This window comes from Lithobates pipiens, unplaced genomic scaffold, assembly GCF_037356315.1.
Source record: "Lithobates pipiens isolate NorthernLeopardFrog02 unplaced genomic scaffold, aLitPip1_a1.2 Scaffold_19, whole genome shotgun sequence".
NCBI classification, from domain to species: Eukaryota; Metazoa; Chordata; class Amphibia; order Anura; family Ranidae; genus Lithobates; species Lithobates pipiens.
This window is the reverse complement of record NW_027507764.1, coordinates 4,311,872-4,338,679: the sequence shown is the minus strand read 5'-3', so window position 1 is coordinate 4,338,679 and position 26,808 is coordinate 4,311,872. Positions and strand designations below refer to the sequence as shown.

At 42.5% G+C, this 26,808-nt stretch overlaps 1 protein-coding gene across 1 annotated transcript in view; it reads left to right on the top strand.

Annotated features, from left to right (window-relative positions):
• The window catches only part of ADGRB1 (adhesion G protein-coupled receptor B1), an 819,205-nt gene that overhangs the window by 413,413 nt on the left and 378,984 nt on the right, over positions 1–26,808 (top strand). The window contains 1 exon segment of the mRNA XM_077490484.1: positions 22,531–22,695. Within this exon segment, the coding sequence (XP_077346610.1) occupies positions 22,531–22,695 (165 nt within the window).

Here is a 26,808-nt window from a genome sequence, read left to right as displayed (position 1 = left end):
GTTTAGTTTTGTTTCAGAATTCATATTCGGAATTCATTTTATGTTTTTTTTTTTTTTTTTATTTCCTTTTGAATTTACAGATTTTTTTTCATTTCGAAACATTCGAATCGATAAATTTCAAATCGGGTTGAATTGAAAATTTTTGATTTTTTTTTTTCGATTCGAATGTGGAAAAGTGAAAGGAACAAAAGAAAAACCTTCACCAAATGATTACAAAGACTCTTTAAATCACCTTTTGGCTTAACAAAAACAGCATTATTTGGAAATTGTCCTCTAATAACACACACAGTCTTTGATTTCAGAAACATGTTTAACCACTAGGGATCCGCGCTATAGCCGAATGACGGCTACAGCGCGGACCTACTTTGCCGGCACTACGTCTATTGGCGTCGTCCCGTGGACGAGCGGCCTGCGCGCCCCCTGAGGGGCACGTGCGGCGCGCTCTGTGATCAGCGAGTCTATGAGACTCGCCTGATCATGGATCGAAGCAAGGGGTCGATCCCGACCCCTTACCACGTGATCAGCTGTCAGTCAATGACAGCTGATCATGTGACACAACGGAGCCGGTAATCGGTTATTTTTCCTCCTCGCGCTGACAGCGCGAGGAGAAAAAAAAAAAAAGCCGATCACCGGCGGCCGTGATCGGGACATCAGTCCCGATCACGGCCAGCTTATCAGTGCCCACCTTGCCCCCTGCCAGTGCCACCTCAGTAATAAAAAAGTGCCCCCCATCAGTGCTCATAGTGCCACCCATCAGTGCCCACAGTGCCACCCATTAGTGCCCACAGTGCCACCTATCAGTGCCCACAATCTGCCTTAACAACAGTGCTGCACCCCAGTGCCACATATCCGTGCCCATCAGTGTCATCTACCAGTGCCCATCAGTGCCGCCCATCAGTGCCCAGCAGTGGCACCTATGAGAGCCACCTATCAGTGCCACCTATCAGTGCCCATCAGTCCCATCTATCAGTGGTACCTATCAGTACCCCTTAGTGCCACCCATCCATGCCACCCATCCGTGCCCTCTTATCTGTGCCCATCTTTGCCCATCAGTGCCGCCTTATCTGTGCCCATCAGTACTGCCTTATCTGTGCCTATCGGTGCCACCTTATCTGTGCCTATTAGTGCCGCCTTAACTATGCCTATCAGTGCCCACCAGTGCAGCCTATCAGTGCCCACCAGTGCAGCCTATCAGTGCCCATCAGTGCCGCCTCATCAGCGCACTTAAAGTCCCAACTCCTTTTCTTTCAAATCGCTAGCAATTTGCCCGCGTGCTGAAAAATATATAGTCACTTCAATGAAGGAGAAAAATTACCTGTTTGCAAAATTTTATAACAAACTATTAAACGTGATTTTTTTTTTTGCATCTTTTTTTGTTTGTTTAGCAAAAAATAAAACTCCGAGCTGTAACTAAATACCACCAAAAGAAAGCTCTATTTGTGGGAAAAAATTTATAAAAATGTCATTTGGGTACAGTGTTGTATGACCGCGTAATTGTCATTCAAAGTGCATCGGCGCTGAAAGCTGAAAATTGGTCTGGGCAGGAGGGGGGTTTAAGTGCCCAGTAAGCAAGTGGTTAACAGTTCGAATCCAAATGAAATTCGGTGTAAAATCTGATTGTAAATTCGGACGAATTTCGCTTCGTTATTCGGAGCATTCGGCAAACTTTGATTGCACTGTAATTTTTGCGGGTATTCAGAAATATCCGAATCTCCAAATAATGAAAAATCTGTCCAAATATTTATTCAGAATGAAATGAACTGCATGTGTTTATTCATTTAATAATTGATCGGAATGAATACGTTTGATCTTATCTGGTCTAGATGGTTTCAGTCTACGACTTATGCCCACGTACACACGGTCGGACTTTTCCGGCAGTCTTGGTCTGGCGACAGACGAAAAACAAGCTCTGGACTGCAGCACTCTTCAGAAAACCTCTTTCTTTTATTGGAAAATCACATCACAGCTCACCAAACACAGCGAACAAGGAAAAATTGCTGACGTTTCGCACTAGCTGTAGTGCTTATTCATAGCCTATATTCATTCATGCCTATGAATAAGCACTACAGCTAGTGCGAAACGTCAGCAATTTTTCCTTGTTCGCTTTGTTTGTTGAGCTGTGATGTGATTTTCCAATAAAAGAAAGAGGTTTTCTGAAGAGTGCTGCAGTCCAGAGCTTGCTTTTCGTCTGTTGCTAGTGGTAATAGCCGGCACCTGTGGCTTCCCATCCGAAGAGAACAGTTTACAGCCTGCATGTGTGCTCCTGGAGCGGTGAGATCCCTTCTCCTTCAGACTTGGTCTGGCGGACCGGGAATCCGTCAGGCAATTGGATCGTGTGTGGGCTCCAGCTGACTTTTTTTTCCTCCCCAAAAGTCAGACGGACCTCGAAATAATACATGTTTCCAATCTATCCGACGGACTAAAAATTGGGAAAACCGTTGTTCTGTGCGCTGGTCCGACGGACCAAATACAACGCAAGGGCGGCTATTGGCTACTGGCTATTGAACTTCTTTGTTTAGCCCCGTTTACGTCATCACGTTCAAAACGTACGGACTTAGTCTGGTCGTGTGTGGGCAAGTCCGTTTCCTTCAGAAAGTCCATCGGACCTCTGCGGAAAGTCCGTCAGGAAGACCGTCGGTGGTAGTCCGTCAAAATATGGTCGTGTGTACACGGCGTAAGATATCATGTCAACTGTGTACTTTGTAATACTGGATATTGTTATTCTTTTTTTTTCTCCTTTTTTTGGTGTCATATATACTCGGGGGACGGTGGGAGGGTGGGATTTGTGGAAAAGGGGTGGTTTGTGTTTTTTTTTTTGGGGGGGGGGGGGGGTTGGTTTGGTGTGATTTTCTATTTTTTGTGGTTTTGTCCGTATTGTGTAAATGTTGTCTTCATTTAAAATAATAAAAAGGATTTGATAAAAAAAAAAATAAATGATAGTAAATGGTGGCACTGGATTGGTGGGGTATTTATTTAATATACCCCCCCCCCCCCACCACCACCCCCCATGCTGGGTAGGAAGTGTGTTATTTCCTTTTTTCCTTTTTTTTTTTGCGATCGATCTCTTCTTCATCAGACCTGAAGTTCAGTTTTTGTGGCTGTTTAACACCAGAATTTGCAATCCCCCCCCCTCCCCATAGAAGTGCGTTTTGTTCTCATCTGTCCGCCTCGCCGTTCTCTGAATCCTAGAATTACTTCTCCCATGGCGGCACGCTGGTTCAGGTGAAAGGTGGCCGCTGCCCCCCCGCCGCCAAGCAAAAACGTCTCCTGACAACTCCAATCACACACACACAGGGGGTGGCGGTGTGTGATTGTCCAGGTATTGATGTGCCCACAATCGTATACCGACGTGAGGAGAGTGACGAAAAATCTGCTCCCCCCCCGTTACCCTTATTAGATACAAAGATGGCATAAAAAGTCATCAGTCGACATTTAAAGCGTAAATCCAGTTTGGTTGGGAAATGTACATTCCTCTTTTTCTCTACCGTCTTCCTCCAACTGATAGGAGGAGACCCCTTCGCTACCATCACCCGAGAAATCTCAGGGTTTCTTTTTTATATATATATATATATACAATTTTTTTAACACACTGTGACCAGAACAATACAGTGTTACCATAGTACTCTGGAGGAGCGATCAGGATTTTATTTTTATTTTTACACATTATGATTGCTTATTCCAGTGAATGTCACTGTTGTAAGCAACAATTTTTACTGCATGAGACTGATTCATACATTGTGTTTTGTTGTGATTAGCTGTCATTGACCACCACTAATCATATGGTGCAGATGGGCTGTGATTGGCCACCACTAATCACACGGTGCAGATGGGCTGTGATTGGCCACCACTAATCACACGGTGCAGATGGGCTGTGATTGGCCACCACTAATCACACGGTGCAGATGGGCTGTGATTGGCCACCACTAATCACACGGTGCAGATGGGCTGTGATTGGCCACCACTAATCACACGGTGCAGATGGGCTGTGATTGGCCACCACTAATCACACGGTGCAGATGGGCTGTGATTGGCCACCACTAATCACACGGTGCAGATGGGCTGTGATTGGCCACCACTAATCACACAGTGCAGATGGGCTGTGATTGGCCACCACTAATCACACGGTGCAGATGGGCTGTGATTGGCCACCACTAATCACACGGTGCAGATGGGCTGTGATTGGCCACCACTAATCACACGGTGCAGATGGGCTGTGATTGGCCACCACTAATCACACGGTGCAGATGGGCTGTGATTGGCCACCACTAATCACACGGTGCAGATGGGCTGTGATTGGCCACCACTAATCACACGGTGCAGATGGGCTGTGATTTGGCCACCACTAATCACACGGTGCAGATGGGCTGTGATTGGCCACCACTAATCACACGGTGCAGATGGGCTGTGATTGGCCACCACTAATCACACGGTGCAGATGGGCTGTGATTGGCCACCACTAATCACACGGTGCAGATGGGCTGTGATTGGCCACCACTAATCACACGGTGTAGATGGGCTGTGATTGGCTTTTTTTTTTTCTATTTTTACACATTATGATTGCTAACGCCAGTGAATGTCACTGTTATAAGCAACCATTTTTACTGAATGAAACTGATTCATTTACTGTGTTTTGTTGCGATTAACAGTGATTGGCCACAGCTAATCAAACGGTACAGATGAGCTGTGATTGGTCTTTTTTTTTTTCTTCTATTTTTACACATTATGATTGCTAATGCCAGTAAATTTCACTGTTAACCACTTCAAGGACCGGGCCTCTTTTTCAGACTCGGTGTTTAAAAAAATTTTTTATTTTTTTTTTGCTAGAAAATTACTTAGAACCCCCAAACATTATACGTTTTTTTTTTTTTTCTAACACCCTAGAGCAGGGGTGCTCAACCTGTGGCTCTCCAGCTGTTGCGGAACTACAAGTCCCATGAGGCATAGCAAGACTCCGACAGCCACAAGCCTGACACCCAGAGGCAGAGGCATGATGGGACTTGTAGTTTTGCAACAGCTGGAGAGCCACAGGTTGAGCACCCCTGCCCTAGAGAATAAAAGGGCGGCCATTGCAATACTTTTTGTCACACAGTATTTGCGCAGCGCTCTTGCAAGCGCACTTTTTTTGGGAAAAAAAATAGTTTTTTTGAATTAAAAAAAATAGTTTTTTTGAATTAAAAAAATAGTTTTTTTGAATTAAAAAAAATAGTTTTTTTGAATTAAAAAAAAATAGTTTTTTTGAATTAAAAAAAAATAGTTTTTTTGAATTAAAAAAAATAATAAGATAACAGTAAAGTTAGCCCAATTTTTTTTTTTATATTGTGAAAGATTTAAATAGTGTGGTGCCTCAAAAATGTAATACTAGTAGTGTTTGGTTGGTATCCTCATCCTCATTACTTAATGCAGAAACAAAGGGGACAGATTTAACATGGACTACTCCAAAAATAGATAACCATGTACCGCCAATGGAATTGAGGACTATCTTGATACCCAGAAATTTAAACAATGTATAAAAAATACAAATATTTTGTTATATTATTATATATTATAATATATATAAAATATGATAATATTTTATAATATTTTTAATCTAAAAAATCTTTCTAAATAAAATATTTGTATTTTTTATACAATGTTTAAATTTCTGGGCATCAAGATAGTCCTCAATTCCATTGGCGGTACATGGTTATCTATTTTTTGGAGTAGTCCATGTTAAATCTGTCCCCTTTGTTTCTATCTTGTGAAAGATAATGTTACGCTGAGTAAATTGATACCCAACATGTCACGCAATAATAATAATAATATTTTTCAAAATTGCGCCCGCTCGTGGAATGGCGTCAAACTTTTACCCTTAAAAATCTCCATAGGCGACTTTTAAAAAATTCTACAGGTTGCATGCTTTGAGTTATAGAGGAGTTCTAGGGCTAGAATTATTGCTCTCTCTCTAACGATCGCGGCGATACCTCACATGTGTGGTTTGACCACCTTTTACGTATGCGGGCGCTACTCACGTATGCGTTCGCTTCTGCGCGCGAGCTCGTCGGGATGGGGCGGTTTAAAAAAAAAAATTCTTATTTCTTTTATTTATTGTTTCACTGTTTTTTTTTTATTATTTTTTTTTTTTTTATTTAGGTCCCTTTTATTCCTATTACAAGGAATGTAAACATCCATTGTAATAGAAAAAAGTATGACAGGTCCTCTTATATATGAGATCTGGGGGGGGGGGGGGTCAAAAAAGATATTTGGACTTAAATGCAATAAAAAAAAAAATTGTCATTTGAAACAATGGCAGTGAAAATATGCGGCTTTAAGAAGTATGGGAGGAAGTGACGTTTTGACGCCGCTTTCGCCCCCTGCTATGGTACGGAGACGGGCAGTGCCGAATCGCAAAAAGTGCTCTGGTCAGGAAGGGGGTAAATTCTTCCCAGGCTGAAGTGGTTAAATAAAAAATTTAATTAAATAAATAAAATAAAAATAATATATATATATATATATATATATATATATATATATATATATATATATATATATATATATATATATATATATATATATATATATATATATATATATGTATGTATATATATATATATATATATATATATATATATATATAAATTATATAATAAATATTATAAATTTATAATAAATTATAATATAATTTATATAAATATATATATGACATTTTTGGTATCTATTTACTCGATGTAACCTCATCTTTTATATATATATTATATATATATATATATATATATATATATATATATATGTATATATATATATATATATATATATATATATATATTATAATATATTATAATAAATATTTATAATATATATTATAAATTTATAATAAATATTTATAATACATTTATAATAAATATTATAAATTAAAATTATATAAATTAAATTAAAAAAAAAATGATTGAAACCCCCATTGTCCTACATACCTGCGCAAATGCAAGCCCAGGGTGTGCACACGCATGTAAACCACGGTTGCACCACACGAACGTCAGAGTAAGAACAATAATTCTAGAACGAGAGCTCCTAGTTAACTCTAAATTGATGAGCTGTAAAGGCTCCTAAAGCGTCACCTACGGGGGGAATTTTTGGGCACCATCGTTTTTGGCGATCTCGCGGGCGCACGCAATCATAAGACATTAAATGTTTGGTATCTATTTACTCGATGTAACCTCATCTTTTATATTTTAACCAAAAAATGGGTATTATATGTTGTGGTTTTGCGCTACAATTCATTTTGTTATATTTTTTTCCCCGGAAAATTTGCGTTTAACGAACAGTTAAAGCGCAAATATCATGTGAAACAAAAATTTTCACCTATCACCTTTTTTTTTTTTATGCTACAGGGTCTCTGTTTTCAGAAAGTATATACAGGTCCTTCTCAAAAAATTAGCATATTGTGATAAAGTTCATTATTTTCTGTAATGTACTGATAAACATTAGACTTTCATATATTTTAGATTCATTACACACAACTGAAGTAGTTCAAGCCTTTTCTTGTTTTAATATTGATGATTTTGGCATACAGCTCATGAAAACCCAAAATTCCTATCTCAAAAAATTAGCATATCATGAAAAGGTTCTCTAAACAAGCTATTAACCTAATCATCTGAATCAACTAATTAACTCTAAACACCTGCAAAAGATTCCTGAGGCTTTTAAAAACTCCCAGCCTGGTTCATTACTCAAAACCGCAATCATGGGTAAGACTGCCGACCTGACTGCTGTCCAGAAGGCCATCATTGACACCCTCAAGCAAGAGGGTAAGACACAGAAAGAAATTTCTGAACGAATAGGCTGTTCCCAGAGTGCTGTATCAAGGCACCTCAGTGGGAAGTCTGTGGGAAGGAAAAAGTGTGGCAGAAAACGCTGCACAACGAGAAGAGGTGACCGGACCCTGAAGAAGATTGTGGAGAAGGACCGATTCCAGACCTTGGAGGACCTGCGGAAGCAGTGGACTGAGTCTGGAGTAGAAACATCCAGAGCCACCGTGAACAGGCGTGTGCAGGAAATGGGCTACAGGTGCCGCATTCCCCAGGTGAAGCCACTTTTGAACCAGAAACAGCGGCAGAAGCGCCTGACCTGGGCTACAGAGAAGCAGCACTGGACTGTTGCTCAGTGGTCCAAAGTACTTTTTTCAGATGAAAGCAAATTTTGCATGTCATTCGGAAATCAAGGTGCCAGAGTCTGGAGGAAGACTGGGGAGAGGGAAATGCCAAAATGCCTGAGGTCCAGTGTCAAGTACCCACAGTCAGTGATGGTCTGGGGTGCCATGTCAGCTGCTGGTGTTGGTCCTCTGTGTTTTATCAAGGGCAGGGTCAATGCAGCTAGCTATCAGGAGATTTTGGAGCACTTCATGCTTCCATCTGCTGAAAAGCTTTATGGAGATGAAGATTTCATTTTTCAGCACGACCTGGCACCTGCTCACAGTGCCAAAGCCACTGGTAAATGGTTTACTGACCATGGTATTACTGTGCTCAATTGGCCTGCCAACTCTCCTGACCTGAACCCCATAGAGAATCTGTGGGATATTGGGAAGAGAAAGTTGAGAGACGCAAGACCCAACACTCTGGATGAGCTTAAGGCCGCTATCGAAGCATCCTGGGCCTCCATAACACCTCAGCAGTGCCACAGGCTGGTTGCCTCCATGCCACGCCGCATTGAAGCAGTCATTTCTGCAAAAGGATTCCCGACCAAGTATTGAGTGCATAACTGAACATAATTATTTGAAGGTTGACTTTTTTTTTGTATTAAAAACACTTTTCTTTTATTGGTCGGATGAAATATGCTAATTTTTTGAGATAGGATTTTGGGGTTTTCAGGAGCTGTATGCCAAAATCATCAATATTAAAACAAGAAAAGGCTTGAACTACTTCAGTTGTGTGTAATGAATCTAAAATATATGAAAGTCTAATGTTTATCAGTACATTACAGAAAATAATGAACTTTATCACAATATGCTAATTTTTTGAGAAGGACCTGTATAATGTTATGGGGGTTTAAGTCATTTTATTGACAAACGTGAAGATTTTTTCATGTGTGCGACAAATAAAGCAAACTGCTCTGGACTTGAACTGGTTAAAATGATAAAAAAAAAAATTTGAACACAATAATTTTTTAGCCAACCCTAGACTGAAGAACATCAATGGAGTCCAATGGATCCCGGCTCACCACCATTGTCACCATCACATTATACACTATATTACCAAAAAGTATTGGGACACCTTCCTTCACACACACATGAACTTTAATGAAATCCCAGTCTTAGTCCGGAGGGTTCAATATTGAGTTGCCCTTTGCAGCTATAAAAGCTTCACCTCTTCTGGGAAGGCCGTCCACAAGGTTTAGGAGTGTGTCTATGGGAATGTTTGACCATTCTTCCAGAAGAGCATTTTGTGAGGTCAGGCACTGATGTTGGAAGAGAAAGTTGTTGTATCAGGTTGAGGTCAGGACTCTGTGCAGGCCAGTCAAGTTTCTCCACCCCAAACTCGCTCATCCATGTCTTTATGGACCTTGCTTTGTGCTCTGGTTCAAACCATTTGGTGGAGGGGGGGGGAGGTGGGATTATGGTGTTGGGTTCTTTTTCAGGGGTTGGCCCCTTAGTTCCAGTGAATGGAACTCTTAAGGAGTCAGAATACCAAGACATTTTGGGCAATTTCATGCTCCCAACTTTGTGGGAACAGTTTGGGGGACGGCCCCTTCCTGTTCCAACATGACTGCCCCACCAGTGCACAAAGCAAGGTCCATAAAGACATGGATGAGCGAGTTTTCAGGGGGGTGGAGGAATTTGACTTGCCTGCACAGAGTCCTGGCCTCAACCCCCCATAGAACACCTTTGGGATGAATTAGAGCGGAGACTGCGAGCCAGGCCTTCTCATCCAACATCAGTGCCTGACCACACAAATGCTCTTCTGGAAGAATGGTCAAACATTCCCATAGACACACTCCTAAACCTTGTGGACGGCCTTCCCAGAAGAGGTGAAGCTGTTATAGCTGCAAAGGGCGGAGCCAACTCAATATAGAACCCTACGGACTAAGACTGGGACGCCATTAAAGTTCATGTGTGTGTAAAGGCAGGTGTCCCAATACTTTTGGTAATATAGTGTAATTGGAGTATACAGTATAATTTTTTTTGGGGGGGGGGGGTTTAGATATATTTTAGGAGGAGATCCATGACAGTCAATAAGCCGAGGTGCTGTAAAATAAATAAAGCGGGGGGCATTTTTTGGGTAATGTGAGTAATAAGAATTATTAATGATGGAAAGCCATCTCTGGGATGAAAATGACTCGGTAATAAATGTACAGATTTGTCGCTCTGCTTTATTAGTGTGGAGCGGTTTTGGCACCGGCGTTACAATGTATCCCTCATACTGATGAAGTAACAACCTGCGCCGCCTCATAACGGGTAAAATAAGACACCAAATCCTGAAGCACAACAACGACCTTGAGGCGTCCCCGGTGCGCCCTCTCCACGTCGGGCCCGCGATGACGTCCCTTCTCACAAGAGACCTTTAAAATGAAGTTAATTCTGGTGGTGATCCATCAAGTCTGTATCTCCGGTTTATAAATGCCGCTCGGCGTATACCGACCTTCCTCCAGATCCAGGAACGGGCACCCAGATGTGGGAGGATGGGGCGTAATCAAGGACCTCACTGATCTTTTAGCGTCGGTATCAGAGGCGGCTGGTGCTCAAAATTTTTTCAATTGCAGCCTCACTGTGCCCATCAAATGCACCCACTGTGCCATTTGATGGGTAGCCACTGTGCCTATCAAATGCAGCCACTGTGCCCATCAAATGTAGCCATTGTGCCCATCAAATGCAGCCACAGTGCCCATTAAACGCAGCCACTGTGCCCATCAAATGCAGCCACTGTACCATCAAATGCAGCCACTGTGCCCATCAAATACAGCCACTGTGCCCATCAAATGCAGCCACAGTGCCCATCAAATGCAGCCACAGTGCCCATTAAACGCAGCCACTGTGCCCATTAAACGCAGCCACTGTACCATCAAATGCAGCCACTGTGCCCTCAGACACAGCCATGGTGCCCATCAAACGCAGCCACTGTGCCCATCAAACGCAGCCACTGTGCCCATAAAATACAGCCACTGTGCCCAGCAAATGCAGCCACTGTGCCCATCAAATGCAGCCACTGTGCCCATCAAATACAGCCACTGTGCCCATCAAACGCAGCCACTGTGCCATCAAATGCAGCCACTGTGCCATCAAATGCAGCCACTGTGCCCATCAAACGCAGCCACTGTGCCCATCAAACGCAGCCATGGTGCCCATCAAATGCAGCCAATGAGCCATCAAATGCAGCCACTGTGCCCATCAAACACAACTCGGTGCCCATCAATCGCAGCCACAGGACCCATCAAATGCAGCCACTGTGCCCATCAAACGCAGCCACTGTGCCCATCAAATGCAGCCACTGTGCCCATAAAATACAGCCACTGTGCCCATCAAATGCAGTCATTGTGCCCATCAAATGCAGCCACTGTGCACATCAAATACAGCCACTGTGCCCATCAAATGCAGCCATTGTGCCCATCAAATGCAGCCACTGTGCCCATCAAACGCAGCCATTGTGCCATCAAATGCAGCCACTGTGCCCATCAAACGCAGCCACTGTGCCCTCAAACACAGCCATGGTTCCCATCAAATGCAGCCAATGAGCCATCAAATGAAGCCACTGTGCCCATCAAACACAGCTCGGTGCCCATCAATAGCAGCCACAGTGCCCATCAAATGCAGCCACTGTGCCCATCAAATGCAGCCACTGTGCCCATCAAACGCAGCCACTATGTCCATCAAACGCAGCCACTGTGCCCATCAAATGCAGCCACGGTGCCCATTAAACGCAGCCACTATGACCATCAAAACACCGCCACTGTGCCATCAATTGCTGCCACTGTGCCTCTTCAAATGCCGCCACTGGGACACCCCCCACTCGCTCGCCACCTGCCTGCCACTTACCCTATCACAGTGGCGGGTCAGGCAGCGGGTGATGGTGGTGAGCTGGGGGACCTTGCAGTGGGACAGGCATCGGCTCTTGTGTCCTCCATGCATCTCCTCCCCTCCTCCTGACAGGCGTCCAATCACAGTGTCTGTCCTTTCAGCCAATCAGGTGACGGGTAGCAGACCTGCACTGCCTGATTGGTGGAGAGGCGGTTAAGTGTTAGAAAAGCGAATATTCATTTGCTTCTCTAACACACCTGGGTGGACTGCTTTCCGCTCGCACGTCACCTTTTTTAAGCCTATTAGAGCCTATGGATTCAATCAGGTGCTTCAAAAACACCCCCCGAAAAGGGGCCAGATGCCTGAATAGGGAGGGGCAGCGGCAGTCATGGATAGATTCATGCAATGCATGAATCTATCCATCTACATAGAGGGGGTGGCTGGAAAGAAGGGGCAGTGCCCGTGTGCCCTTAATGGACGCCACTGGTCAGTCATATAAAAACAGCGCGTTTCGAGGCAACAGCACTTCATCAGGACTGTAAGTGCCAACATAAAACATGGTGAAAAATGATGACTAGATCTGAATCGGAGCTTCAGTCGTCTCGAATGAATTTAAGAATGTTAAAAGATACAAGGGATGTACATAGTAAAACATGAGATAGAAATGTATTGGACGCTTTACTATGTGCATCGCTTGTATCTTTTAACATTTCTTTAATTGCATCGTGATTACTGAGGTTCCCGTGACATGTTTGTTGTTATTATGGGATGTTCCAGCATTTCCTGAATATCCATAATTGGGTTGGGGGGGCACATTAGGACCAGGTCTGTGGCTTTGCCATCCCAAGGAGAATTCTTCCATTGATTTTTATGACAGCTGCCATGACAAGGTTATTATTAGGGGTCCTCTTTGTCTTTCCTTTCTGCCCTATTGACCCCCCGGCCAGCTTTAGTTGCCCGTCGTGTCAGATGGGTTCCTAATTATCTTGCCTGTCTGGCCTGCCTTATCTTATCAGTTTCCAGCACAGACCGGCCCCCATCAATATCCCCGGCTTCTGCCCATTATCTTCCTTCATACAGATCCATTTACCCATCTGATCCGGGATTTTCACACTCGCCGTATTCTTCAGAGGTCTAAGGATTGGCGTTCTCATCTTCCAAACGAACTGAAAAAATGTTGTCCGTCACATTATCCCCCCCCCCATAGAAAAGAACCATTCACCATAAATTAACTGGAGTTCATTGTAAATGAAAAGAATGCAGCACCGGGGAACGATAACCACATTAACGCGTTTCACTCCACCAAAGGAGCGTAATGCGATACTAAACACACGCTGTGTCATTTCCATTGTCCCTTTTTGTTTCTGTATGTGGGTGATGGCTCTGTGATTATTTTATGTTATTATTTTAATTTAAAATATATATATCTAAGTCCCTTTTTAATTATTTATTATAATTTAATAATTTATTTTATTATTGTTATTATTATTATAATTATTATTATTATTATTATTATTATTATGTATTATTATTATTATTATTATTATTTAATTATTTTAGTTTAAAAAAAAAAATCGAAGTCCCTTTTTAATTATTTATTATAATTTAATCATTTATTTATTTAATTATTATCATTATTATTATTATTATTATTATTTCATTATTTTAATTTTAAAAAATCGAAATCCCTTTTTAATTATTTATTATAATTGAATAATGTATTTAATTATTATTATTATTATTATTTAATTATTTTAGTTTAAAAAAAAATCTAAGTCCCTTTTTAATTATTTATAATAATTTAATAATTTATTTATTTAATTATTATTATTATTATTTAATTATTTTAATTTAAAAAAATCTAAATCCCTTTTTAATTAATTATTATAATTGAATAATGTATTTAATTATTATTATTATTATTTCATTATTTTAATTAAAAAAATCTAAGTCCCTTTTTAATTATTTATAATAATTGAATCATTTATTTATTTAATTATTATTATTTCATTATTTTATTTAAAAAAAATCTAAATCCCTTTTTAATTATTTATTATAATTTAATAATGTATTTATTTCATTATTATTATTATTATGTAATTATTTTAATTAAAAAAAATCTAAGTCCCTTTTTAATTATTTATTATAATTTAATCATTTAAATTATTATTATTATTATTATTTTATTTTATTTAAAATATCTAAGTCCCTTTTTTAATTATTATAATTGAATAATTTATTTTATTATTATTATTATTATTATTATTATTTTAATTAAAAACAATCTAAGTCCCTTTTTAATTATTTATTATAATTGAATATTTTATTTATTTAATTATTATTATTATTTACTTTAAAAAAAAATCGAAATCTCTTTTTAATTATTTATTATTATTATTATTATTTAATTATTATATATTATTATTATGTATTTTAATTTAAAAAAATCATATAAGTCCCTTTTTCCTAATGGATATCCAACTGACACATAACCCGGCTCTCTCCCAGCCTCTCTGCAGGGAAACATAAGCAGGAGGAGCTTCTAGTCCTCTGCTTCTGGTCACATGTTCAACATAAAAAAACAAAACAAAAAAAAAACAGTCTTTGGAATACAGTAGTAAAAATAATTAATATCAATAAACTGTTTTAAATTGTCATACAAATATATATTTGAAATTAAATCTTTATTATTTTGTTTTTGCAATAACATGGTGTGGATTTCTGACACAGTCGCAGGCTGTGTCACGACCCCCTCCAGACTGCAATAAGAGGGAGGTGAAGCCTCCGTCAGTCTACATGTAATATCCCACCTCCCCCTCCATTGTGTTTAGCTGGTTATTGGATGTGGAGGAGGAGGGAGGGGGTGGGCTGCTATTGTGACTCTATAGTCACATGGACTCCTCAGATGTGATGGGGAGGAAACGCTCAGCATTGAAAATTTACTGAGAACTGAGCATGTGCAGAGCTGCCAACACTGCTCTGCAAAATCCCCAACTGCAGTACAGATATGGACAGAAGGGGGAGATAGAGAGCAGCAGGATCAAACAGGATTTTTGTAGACTATAGAAATGAAATCTCATAGTGATGAGTGAACAGTTTTTTTTTTTTACCTTCTTGATAATATATAATTTTTCTTGAGAAGATGCTAAATCTATAGTGCCTCGGTGCATTCACCCGTCCTACCTTCATATACTGTATAATCTTTTAGATAATATTGTTTAAAGCAGAAGAAAACTGTATCTGAGCACCAAAAACGCTAGTTAAATATTTTTTAATATTGAAAATAATCTCCCCCATCCATCCATATCTCCATTGATCCACCCATGTCTCCACCCACCCATGTCTCCACCCATGTCTCCACCCACCCATGTCTCCACCCATGTCTCCATCCACCCATGTCTCCACCCATGTCTCCATCCACCCATGTCTCCACCCATGTCTCCATCCACCCATGTCTCCATCCATGTCTCCATCCACCCATGTCTCCATCCATGTCTCCATCCACCCATGTCTCCACCCATGTCTCCATCCACCCATGTCTCCACCCATGTCTCCATCCACCCATGTCTCCATCCATGTCTCCATCCACCCATGTCTCCATCCATGTCTCCATTCACCCATGTCTCCACCCATGTCTCCATCCACCCATGTCTCCACCCATGTCTCCATCCACCCATGTCTCCACCCATGTCTCCATCCACCCATGTCTCCACCCATGTCTCCACCCATGTCTCCATCCACCCATGTCTCCACCCATGTCTCCATCCACCCATGTCTCCACCCATGTCTCCATCCACCCATGTCTCCATCCACCCATGTCTCCATCCACCCATGTCTCCATCCATGTCTCCATCCACCCATGTCTCCATCCACCCATGTCTCCACCCATGTCTCCATCCATGTCTCCATCCACCCATGTCTCCATCCACCCATGTCTCCACCCATGTCTCCATCCACCCATGTCTCCATCCACCCATGTCTCCACCCATGTCTCCATCCACCCATGTCTCCACCCATGTCTCCACCCACCCATGTCTCCACCCATGTCAATATTTTTTAATATTGAAAATAATCTCCCCCATCTATCCATATCTCCATTGATCCACCCATGTCTCCACCCACCCATGTCTCCACCCACCCATGTCTCCACCCATGTCTCCATCCACCCATGTCTCCACCCATGTCTCCACCCATGTCTCCATCCACCCATGTCTCCATCCATGTCTCCATCCACCCATGTCTCCATCCATGTCTCCATTCACCCATGTCTCCACCCATGTCTCCATCCACCCATGTCTCCACCCATGTCTCCATCCACCCATGTCTCCACCCATGTCTCCACCCATGTCTCCATCCACCCATGTCTCCACCCATGTCTCCATCCACCCATGTCTCCACCCATGTCTCCATCCACCCATGTCTCCATCCACCCATGTCTCCATCCATGTCTCCATCCACCCATGTCTCCATCCACCCATGTCTCCACCCATGTCTCCATCCATGTCTCCATCCACCCATGTCTCCATCCACCCATGTCTCCACCCATGTCTCCATCCACCCATGTCTCCATCCACCCATGTCTCCACCCATGTCTCCATCCACCCATGTCTCCACCCATGTCTCCACCCACCCATGTCTCCACCCATGTCTCCATCCACCCATGTGTCAATCCACCCATGTCTCCATCCACCCATGTCTCCATCCATCCATGTCTCCATCCACCAATGTCTCCATCCATCCATCCATGTCTCCATCCACCCATGTCTCCATCCATCCATCCATCCATCCATGTCTCCATCCACCCATGTCTCCATCCATCCATCCATGTGTCCATCATCTCATTTAAAAAAAAAACGTATATAAGTGGGGAGGGGTTAAAACCTACATCAGTGGGGAGGAGTTAGAAACTAGATCAGTGGAGAGGAGTTAGCATTTCTAGATGCTGCCATCTTGAGTAAGGGCAGATGATTCATGAAGCATTTACTTAATGGAATCCATCAGCCCTTAGCTCAGGCATGCAGGAGGGGTTTCTTAGCTGAGAAAGTCCCTCCTCCTATGAAGACTCTTGGGATGTATGGCATCATTTTGATCTGGGAAAGGAAGAGACTGAAGAATTTAAAAAAAAATAAATAGAACCCCTTCCTATGTATTTCCTGATTGCTGGCAGCGTGCGGATTGGTCCCTTTCTGTGGGATATTTAATGTTCAGCCGACATAAAGGGAGAGGATATAAGAACGGCCCATTATAAGGACTGACCTGCACTTTTATTTCTTATTACCAAAGTTAACATTTTCTAATAAGCAAATCAGAGAATGTGATTTATTCCGTGTGTTTTATTTTTTATAAACGATATAATGGGAGGTGCGCTGATCTTTGGCCCGCTGTGACCCGGCCGCCAATTTATAAAAGGTCAGAACTGACACTTCGCCGTTTGTTCCCAGAACACAATTCATTCACACTGCGTCTATGAAGCGGCTCCGACCGCTGATCCCCATTTCTATCACATCTAATAAAATGAGAGAACCCGGAGAAGTCCGTACTGCAGAGGTTTTACTTATGAATAATGATAATAATAATGATGATAATAATGATAATAATAATAATAATAATGATAATAATGATAATAATAATAATAATGATAATAATGATAATAATGATAATAATAATAATAATGATAATAATAATAATAATAATGATAATAATGATAATAATAATAATAATAATAATGATAATAATGATAATAATAATAATAATGATAATAATGATGATTTCCCAGATTTGTTTTGCTGATAATTTGATGATTAGATTTTTTCATGGAAAGGTGGAAGCCGAACGTCCCTTATATATATATATATATATATATATATATATATATATATATATATTGTTGGTTTTGTAAGAATTGGAAGATTTGGGTCACTACTGAGGCCAAATCTGTCAGAAGGGAACACATATAGAGAGTACGGAGCAGATATAACCGATGTCAGCCAGGAGGATTTGGAGCCGGTGTAATGTCAGATTGTGTCCCCCGTCGGATAGAGTCCGCTGTGTGCTGCGCATGCGCAGTACACAGGACAAGCAGATTCCGAAAATATCCGAAGAGGAACAGCGCCTGCGTCGTGAGTCCAGGTTCTAGTCCCACCATCCAAGTGGACATAAAGTTAGAATAAAAAGAGCCGAGCGAGGCCGTGCCCGAAGCGTGGCGAGCGAAGTGAGCCCGTGAGGGGCCCTCTAATATGTGCAGCCCTATGTCCACTTGGATGGTGGGGCTTGCACCTGGACTCACGGCGCAGGCGCCGTTCATCTTCGGGGATTTTCCGAAATCTCCTTCTGCTCCGTACTGCGCAAGCGCTGCGCCTGCGCAGTTCAGAGCGGACACTTTTCGATAGGCAGACTGTATCTGTCAGAACACCGGTGTTATTGGAAGGGGCTTAAAACCTACAATAGTGGGGAGGAACCTAGATCAGTGTGGAGGAGTGGGGAGGAGTTTGAACCTAGATCAGTGGGGATGAGTTGTAACTTAGATCAGTGGGGAGGAGTTTGAACCTAGATCAGTGGGGAGGAGTTTGAACCTAGATCAGTGGGGAGGAGTTGTAACCTAGATCAGTGGGGAGGAGTTGTAACCTAGATCAGTGAGGATGAGTTGGAACCTAGATCAGTGGGGAGGAGTTGGAACCTAGATCAGTGAGGATGAGTTGGAACCTAGATCAGTGGGGAGGAGTTATAAGCAATGTTAGTGGGTTGAGTTAGAACCTAGATCAGTGGGGAGGAGTTAGAGCCTAGATCGTTGGGGAGGAGTTGTAACCTAGATCAGTGGGGAGGAGTTGGCACCTAGATCTTTGGGGAAGGAGTTAGAACCTAGATCAGTGGGGAGGAGTTAGAACCTAGATCAGTGGGGGGGAGTAAGAACCTAGAAAAGAGAGGAGGAGTTATAACCTAGATCAGTGGGGAAGAGTTAGAACCTAGATCAGTGGGGAGGAGTTGGAAACTAGATCAGTGGGGAGGAGTTTAAACCTAGATCAGTGGGGATGAGTTTGAACCTAGATCAGTGGGGATGAGTTTGAACCTAGATCAGTGGGGAGGAGTTGGAACCTAGATCAGTGGGGAGGAGTTGGAACCTAGATCAGTTGGGAGGAGTTGGAACCTAGATCAGTTGGGAGGAGTTGGAACCTAGATCTTTAGGGAGGAGTTGGAACCTAGATCTTTGGGGAGGAGTTAGAACCTAGATCTTTGGGGAGGAGTTAGATCCTAGATCAGTGGGGAGGAGTTAGAACCTAGATCAGTGGGGAGGAGTTAGGACCTACATCAGTGGGGTGGGGTTAGAATCTACATCAGTGGGGAGGAGTTAGAACCTAGATCAGTGGGGAGGAGTTAGAACCTAGATCAGTGGGGAGGAGTTGGAGCCTACATCAGTGGAAAGGAGTTAGAACCTTCATCAGTGGAAAGGAGTTAGAACCTACATTAGTGGGGAGGAGTTATAAGCAAAGTTAGTGGGTTGAGTTAGAACCTAGATCAGTGTGGAGGGGTTGGATCCTACATTAGTGGGGAGGCGTAAGAACCTAGATCAGTGGGGAAGGTTTAGAACCTACATGTTCTAAACAGTTAGAACATGTTCTTAGAATGTTCTTAGAATCTACATGTTCTACAGTGGGAAGAGTTTAGTGGGTTGAGTTAGAGCCTACATTATTGGGAGTAGTTAGAACCTACACCAGTGGGGAGGGGTTAGAACCTACATTAGAGTGGAGGGGTTGGATCCTACATTTGTGGGGAGAAGTTAGAACCTAGATCAGTGGGGAAGAGTTAGAACCTAGATCAGTGGGGAAGAGTTAGAACCTAGATTAGAGCGGAGGGGTTGGAACCTACATAGTGGGAAGGGTTGGAAGCAATGTCAGGTGGTTGAATTAGAACCTACAACAGTGGGGAGGGGTTAGAACCTGCATCAATGAGGAGGGTTTAGAAACTCCCATTGGGAGATTTGCCCTCACTCCCTGGACCCTGACCTCGTGTCACCAGGACAGGAAGTGGGGATAAATCTGCCGGTGGGGACACGGAGACAACGAAAATAAATTTGGACCTGTTCTGATGAGGGATTTTTTTTCCTTGTTGCTTTATGACTTCAATTAAATCCAGCGTGCTCCTCCAGCAAGTCAGATCATTACCGAAGCGTCTGCACAGACTCGGCGCGTTTCGTAATTCATTTCTAGTTTTTATCCGTGGCGTGGAAGGCTTTGGCCATTTATTTAACGAGTTCGGAAGACACAGAGGAGGTTTTGCTCGACGTTTCTGTATCACACTGAGAGATTTCAAGTCTCCTCACGCTGAGGTACATCTAACGAGTAATTTGTAGCCGATATTACATCCTGAATTCTTTTTGAAGTTTTATAATTACTGAGCGCGGCAATATTTTACATGAAGTAGTAAGCAATAAATATGTGAATATTTAATAAGGCCGTCATTTACTCCACACTGCTACACCTTCCCAGGAACAATATTATTGCTGGCATATATTTACATAGTAATTCCAGAAGACGGTTGTCATGGCGATGCCGGTAACGAGAGAGAGATGGTTAGAGTGTGGGAAGTGTGCGAGAAGGGCCGCGCTACAACGCAGGGCTGACATACAATGTAGCTCCTCCTATTGCGCCAATATGTAAGAGCAGAACATTTCATAGAGTCTTATTAATCAAGTGGTGCCACCAAAACCTTGTATCATTTATATGTTTTTTTCTCCCTTTCCAATATAAATAGGGATGTTTTATTATTATTTTTCGATTTTTTTTATTATTATTATTAAATTTCCATGGGGAATGGGAGTGAAAATTTGATAAGTTATAATAATAAAAAAAAAAAAAAAAGGTATTGTAAAAAAGAGGCTTATCTATCAAGTGGTGACATCGAAACTTTGTATACTTTGTTGTGTTCTAATACTGATAGATAAAATATAGTGGCTTTATTATTTTTTAGGATTTTTTTATTATTATTATTATTATTATTCCCTGAGGAATGGGAGTGAAAATTTGATAAGTTATAATAAAAAAAATTCCAGTGAAATAGAGGCTTTTCTATCAAGTGGTGGCATCAAAACTTTGTATCCCTTTGTATGTTTCTTTTTTGTACTGTTTCAAGTCTGATAGCTAAAAAAATTGTGGTTTTATTATTTTTCAGGATATTTTTTTTATTTGTTAAGATTTTTTTTTTTTTATATATGAGGTATAAGAGCGAAAATTTGATGTTATAATAATAATAAAAAAAAAAGGTTCTGTAAAATAGAGGCTCATCTATCAAGTGGTGACATCAAAACTTTGTATACTTTGTACTTTTCTAATTCTGATAGCTAAAATATAGTGGCTTTATTATTTTTTATGATTTTTTTATTTTTTAGGATTTTTTTATTTTTTAGGATTTTTTTATTTTGTTATGATTTTTTAGGATTTTTTTTTTTTTTCATTTATGAGGCATAACAGTGAAATTTTGATGAGTTATAAGGAAAAAGGTTCTGCAAAATAGAGGCTTATTTATCAAGGAGTAACTCTAAAACGTTGTATCATTTCTTTTGAAACATTTTCTACTTTGTATATTTTTTTTGATTCTGTTTCAGTTCGGATTTTATTTTATCAGGCATAGGAGTATACTTTTGAAAAGTTATTATAAATAAAAGGTTCTGTAAAATAGAGGCTTATTTGTCAAGTGGCGACATTAAAACTTTGTATGTTTTTTTTTTTTCTCCTGTTCCAATTCTGATAAAAACACCGTCTATTCTTTTATTTTTTAGGACTTTTTTATTTTTAGATTTTTGGGGGGATGTTTTATTTTACGAGGCACAGGAGTAAAATTTTGATGAGTTATCTAAAAAATGTTATGTGAAATGGAGGCATATCTATCAAGTGGTGACATTGAAATGTTGTATCATTTTTATTGAAACTTTGTATACTTTGTATGTTTTTATTTCTATTTTTTAGGATTTCTTTTTACATTTTTTTAACATTTTTTTATTTTATTTTATAAAGCATAGGAGCAAAATGTTGATGAGTTATAATAAAAAAAAAGTTCAGTAAAATAGAGGCTTATTTATCAAGTGGTGACAACGAAACTTTGCATCTTTTTGTATTGAAACTTTTGTATACTTTTAACATTTTTTATGTTCTCTTGTTCAAATTTTGATAGCTAAAAAGAGTGGGTTTATTATTTTTTATGATTTTTTTTTATGGTGTTTGCATTTTATTTTTATTTTTTTTATTGTATGGGGCATAGAAGGGAAATTCTAATGATAAAAAAGGATTTGTGAAATAGAGGCTTATCTAACAATTGGTGACAATGAAACTTTGTATCATTTGTATTAAAAATGTGTTTATTTTTTTTTCTCCTGTTCCAATTCTGATAGCTAAAAATTGTGGTTTTATAATTTTTTGGTTTTTTGTTTTAATTTAATTTTATTTATTTTTTTTATGTATTTTATGAGGCATAGGAGTGAATTTTGATGAGGTCCCCCAGGTGACCTCCATGCGTTGGTGAGGTTTGTGTAACCCGCTGTTGTCTCTCTGTTGTCACAGTACACGGGACCTGGGACGAGTGGTCACCCTGGAGTCTGTGCTCGTCCACGTGCGGACGGGGGTTTCGGGAGAGGACGCGCACCTGTAACCCGCCTCAGTATGGGGGGGATCAGTGCAAAGGACCTGAGAAGCAGACCAAGTTCTGTAACATTGCCTTATGTCCAGGTCAGTGGAGCTCTACACCATCCACGTGCCACGTGTGTCTGTCTAATTCTACATACAGTGGTACCCATACATGTGAAGCCTGTCCACATTTTCCATATTTCCATATTTCTCCCCTCGGTATTTATCATCATTCTGTAATTTGCTCCGAGAGATGAAAGTATAGAATATATCATATTGATGATAATGGTCCTTGTCCACTGAGAGAAGGACGGTCCTCTGAATGCTTACAGGATGCTTGGCAAATGTGGAGTCACTAGGTGACATAGGAAACAGGGGGTGCACTTGGAGATATGGGGTACACAATGGCAAGCTTGAAGTCATTAGATGGCACAGGGCACTGGGCGGTACACTTGGAGATATGGGGGACACAATGGAAAACTTGGAGTCATTCGATGGCACAGGGGGGTGCACTTGGAGATGTGGGGTGCACGATGGCAAGCTTGAAGTCCCTAGATGGCACAGGGAACAGGGGGTGCATTTGGAGACATGGGGGGCACAATGGCAAACTTGGAGTCATTAGATGGCACACGGCACTGGGGGGTGCACTTGGAGATATAGGGGGCACTATGGAAAACTTGGAGTCACTAGATGGCACGGGGGGTGCACTTGAAAATATGGGGTGCACGATGGCAAGCTTGAAGTCACTAGATGACACAGGGCACTGGGGGGTGCAATTGGAGATATAGGGGGCACTATGGAAAACTTGGAGTCACTAGATGGCACGGGGGGTGCACTTGAAAATATGGGGTGCACGATGGCAAGCTTGAAGTCACTAGAGGACACAGGGCATTGGGGGGTACATTTGGAGATATGGGGGACACAATGGAAAACTTGGAGTCATTCGATGGCACAGGGGGGGTGCACTTGGAGATGTGGGGTGCACAATGGCAAACTTGAAGTCACTAGATGGCACAGGGAACAGGGGGTGCACTTGGAGGTATGGGGTGCACAATGACAAACTTGGAGTCATTAGATGACAGAGGGCACAGGGGGTGCACTTGGAGATATGGGGTGCACAATGGAAAACTTGGAGTTACTCGATGGAACAGGGAGCACTGGGGTGCATTTGGAGACATGGGGTGCACAATGGCAAACTTGGAGTCATTAGATGGAACAGGGCACTGGGGGGTGCACTTGGAGATATGGGGGGCACTATGGAAAACTTGGAGTCACTAGATGGCACGGGGTGCACTTGAAGATATGGGGTGCACGATGGCAAGCTTGAAGTCACTAGATGACACAGGGCACTGGGGGGTGCACTTGGAGATATAGGGGGCACTATGGAAAACTTGGAGTCACTAGATGGCACGGGGGGGTGCACTTGAAAATATGGGGTGCACGATGGCAAGCTTGAAGTTACTAGATGACACAGGGCACTGGGGGGTACACTTGGAGATATGGGGACACAATGGAAAACTTGGAGTCATTCGATGGCACAAGGGGGTGCACTTGGAGATGTGGGGTGCATGATGGCAAGCTTGAAGTCACTAGATGGCACAAGGAACAGGGGGTGCACTTGGAGATATGGGGTGCACAATGGAAAACTTGGAGTCATTCGATGGCACAGGGGGGTGCACTTGGAGATGTGGGGTGCATGATGGCAAGCTTGAAGTCACTAGATGGCACAGGGAACAGGGGGTCCACTTGGAGATATGGGGTGCACAATGACAAACTTGGAGTCATTAAATGACACAGGGAACAGGGGGTACACTTGGAGATATGGGGTGCACAATGGCAAGCTTGAAATCACTAGATGACAAAGGGCACTGGGGGGTACACTTGGAGATATGGGGACACAATGGAAAACTTGGAGTCATTCGATGGCACAGGGGGGTGCACTTAGAGATGTGGGGGCATAATGGCAAGCTTGAAGTCACTAGATGGCACAGGGAACAGGGGGTGCACTTTGAGATATGGGGTGCACAATGACAAACTTGGAGTCATTAGATGGCACAGGGCACTGGGGGGTGCACTTGGAGATATGGGGGCACTATGGAAAACTTGGAGTCACTAGATGGCACGGGGGGTGCACTTGAAAATATGGGGTGCACGATGGCAAGCTTGAAGTCACTAGAGGACACAGGGCATTGGGGGGTACATTTGGAGATATGGGGGACACAATGGAAAACTTGGAGTCATTCGATGGCACAGGGGGGGTGCACTTGGAGATGTGGGGTGCACAATGGCAAACTTGAAGTCACTAGATGGCACAGGGAACAGGGGGTGCACTTGGAGGTATGGGGTGTACAATGACAAACTTGGAGTCATTAGATGACAGAGGGCACAGGGGGTGCACTTGGAGATATGGGGTGCACAATGGAAAACTTGGAGTTACTCGATGGAACAGGGAGCACTGGGGTGCATTTGGAGACATGGGGTGCACAATGGCAAACTTGGAGTCATTAGATGGAACAGGGCACTGGGGGGTGCACTTGGAGATATGGGGGGCACTATGGAAAACTTGGAGTCACTAGATGGCACGGGGGGGTGCACTTGAAGATATGGGGTGCACGATGGCAAGCTTGAAGTCACTAGATGACACAGGGCACTGGGGGGTGCACTTGGAGATATAGGGGGCACTATGGAAAACTTGGAGTCATTCGATGGCACAAGGGGGTGCACTTGGAGATGTGGGGTGCATGATGGCAAGTTTGAAGTCACTAGATGGCACAAGGAACAGGGGGTGCACTTGGAGATATGGGGTGCACAATGGAAAACTTGGAGTCATTCGATGGCACAGGGGGGTGCACTTGGAGATGTGGGGTGCACGATGGCAAGCTTGAAGTCACTAGATGGCACAAGGAACAGGGGGTGCACTTGGAGATATGGGGTGCACAATGGAAAACTTGGAGTCATTCGATGGCACAGGGGGGTGCACTTGGAGATGTGGGGTGCATGATGGCAAGCTTGAAGTCACTAGATGGCACAGGGAACAGGGGGTCCACTTGGAGATATGGGGTGCACAATGACAAACTTGGAGTCATTAAATGACACAGGGAACAGGGGGTACACTTGGAGATATGGGGTGCACAATGGCAAGCTTGAAATCACTAGATGACAAAGGGCACTGGGGGGTACACTTGGAGATATGGGGACACAATGGAAAACTTGGAGTCATTCGATGGCACAGGGGGGTGCACTTAGAGATGTGGGGGCATAATGGCAAGCTTGAAGTCACTAGATGGCACAGGGAACAGGGGGTGCACTTTGAGATATGGGGTGCACAATGACAAACTTGGAGTCATTAGATGGCACAGGGCACTGGGGGGTGCACTTGGAGATATGGGGGCACTATGGAAAACTTGGAGTCACTAGATGGCAAGGGGGTGCACTTGAAGATATGGGGTGCACGATGGCAAGCTTGAAGTCACTAGATGACACAGGGCACTGGGGGGTGCACTTGGAGATATAGGGGGCACTATGGAAAACTTGGAGTCACTAGATGGCACGGGGGGTGCACGTGAAAATATGGGGTGCACGATGGCAAGCTTGAAGTCACTAGATGACACAGGGCACTGGGGGGTACACTTGGAGATATGGGGACACAATGGAAAACTTGGAGTCATTCGATGGCACAGGGGGATGCACTTGGAGATGTGGGGTGCATGATGGCAAGCTTGAAGTCACTAGATGGCACAGGGAACAGGGGGTGCACTTGGAGATATGGGGTGCACAATGACAAACTTGGAGTCATTAAATGACACAGGGCACAGGGGGTACACTTGGAGATATGGGGTGCACAATGGCAAGCTTGAAGTCACTAGATGACAAAGGGCACTGGGGGTACACTTGGAGATATGGGGACACAATGGAAAACTTGGAGTCATTTGATGGCACAGGGGGGTGCACTTGGAGATGTGGGGGCATGATAGCAAGCTTGAAGTCACTAGATGGCACAGGGAACAGGGGGTGCACTTGGAGACATGGGGTGCACAATGACAAACTTGGAGTCATTAGATGACACAGGGCACAGGGGGTGCACTTGGAGCTATGGGGTGCACAATGGAAAACTTGGAGTCACTCGATGGAACAGGGAGCACTGGGGTGCATTTGGAGACATGGGGTGCACAATGGCAAACTTGGAGTCATTAGATGGCAAAGGGCACTGGGGGG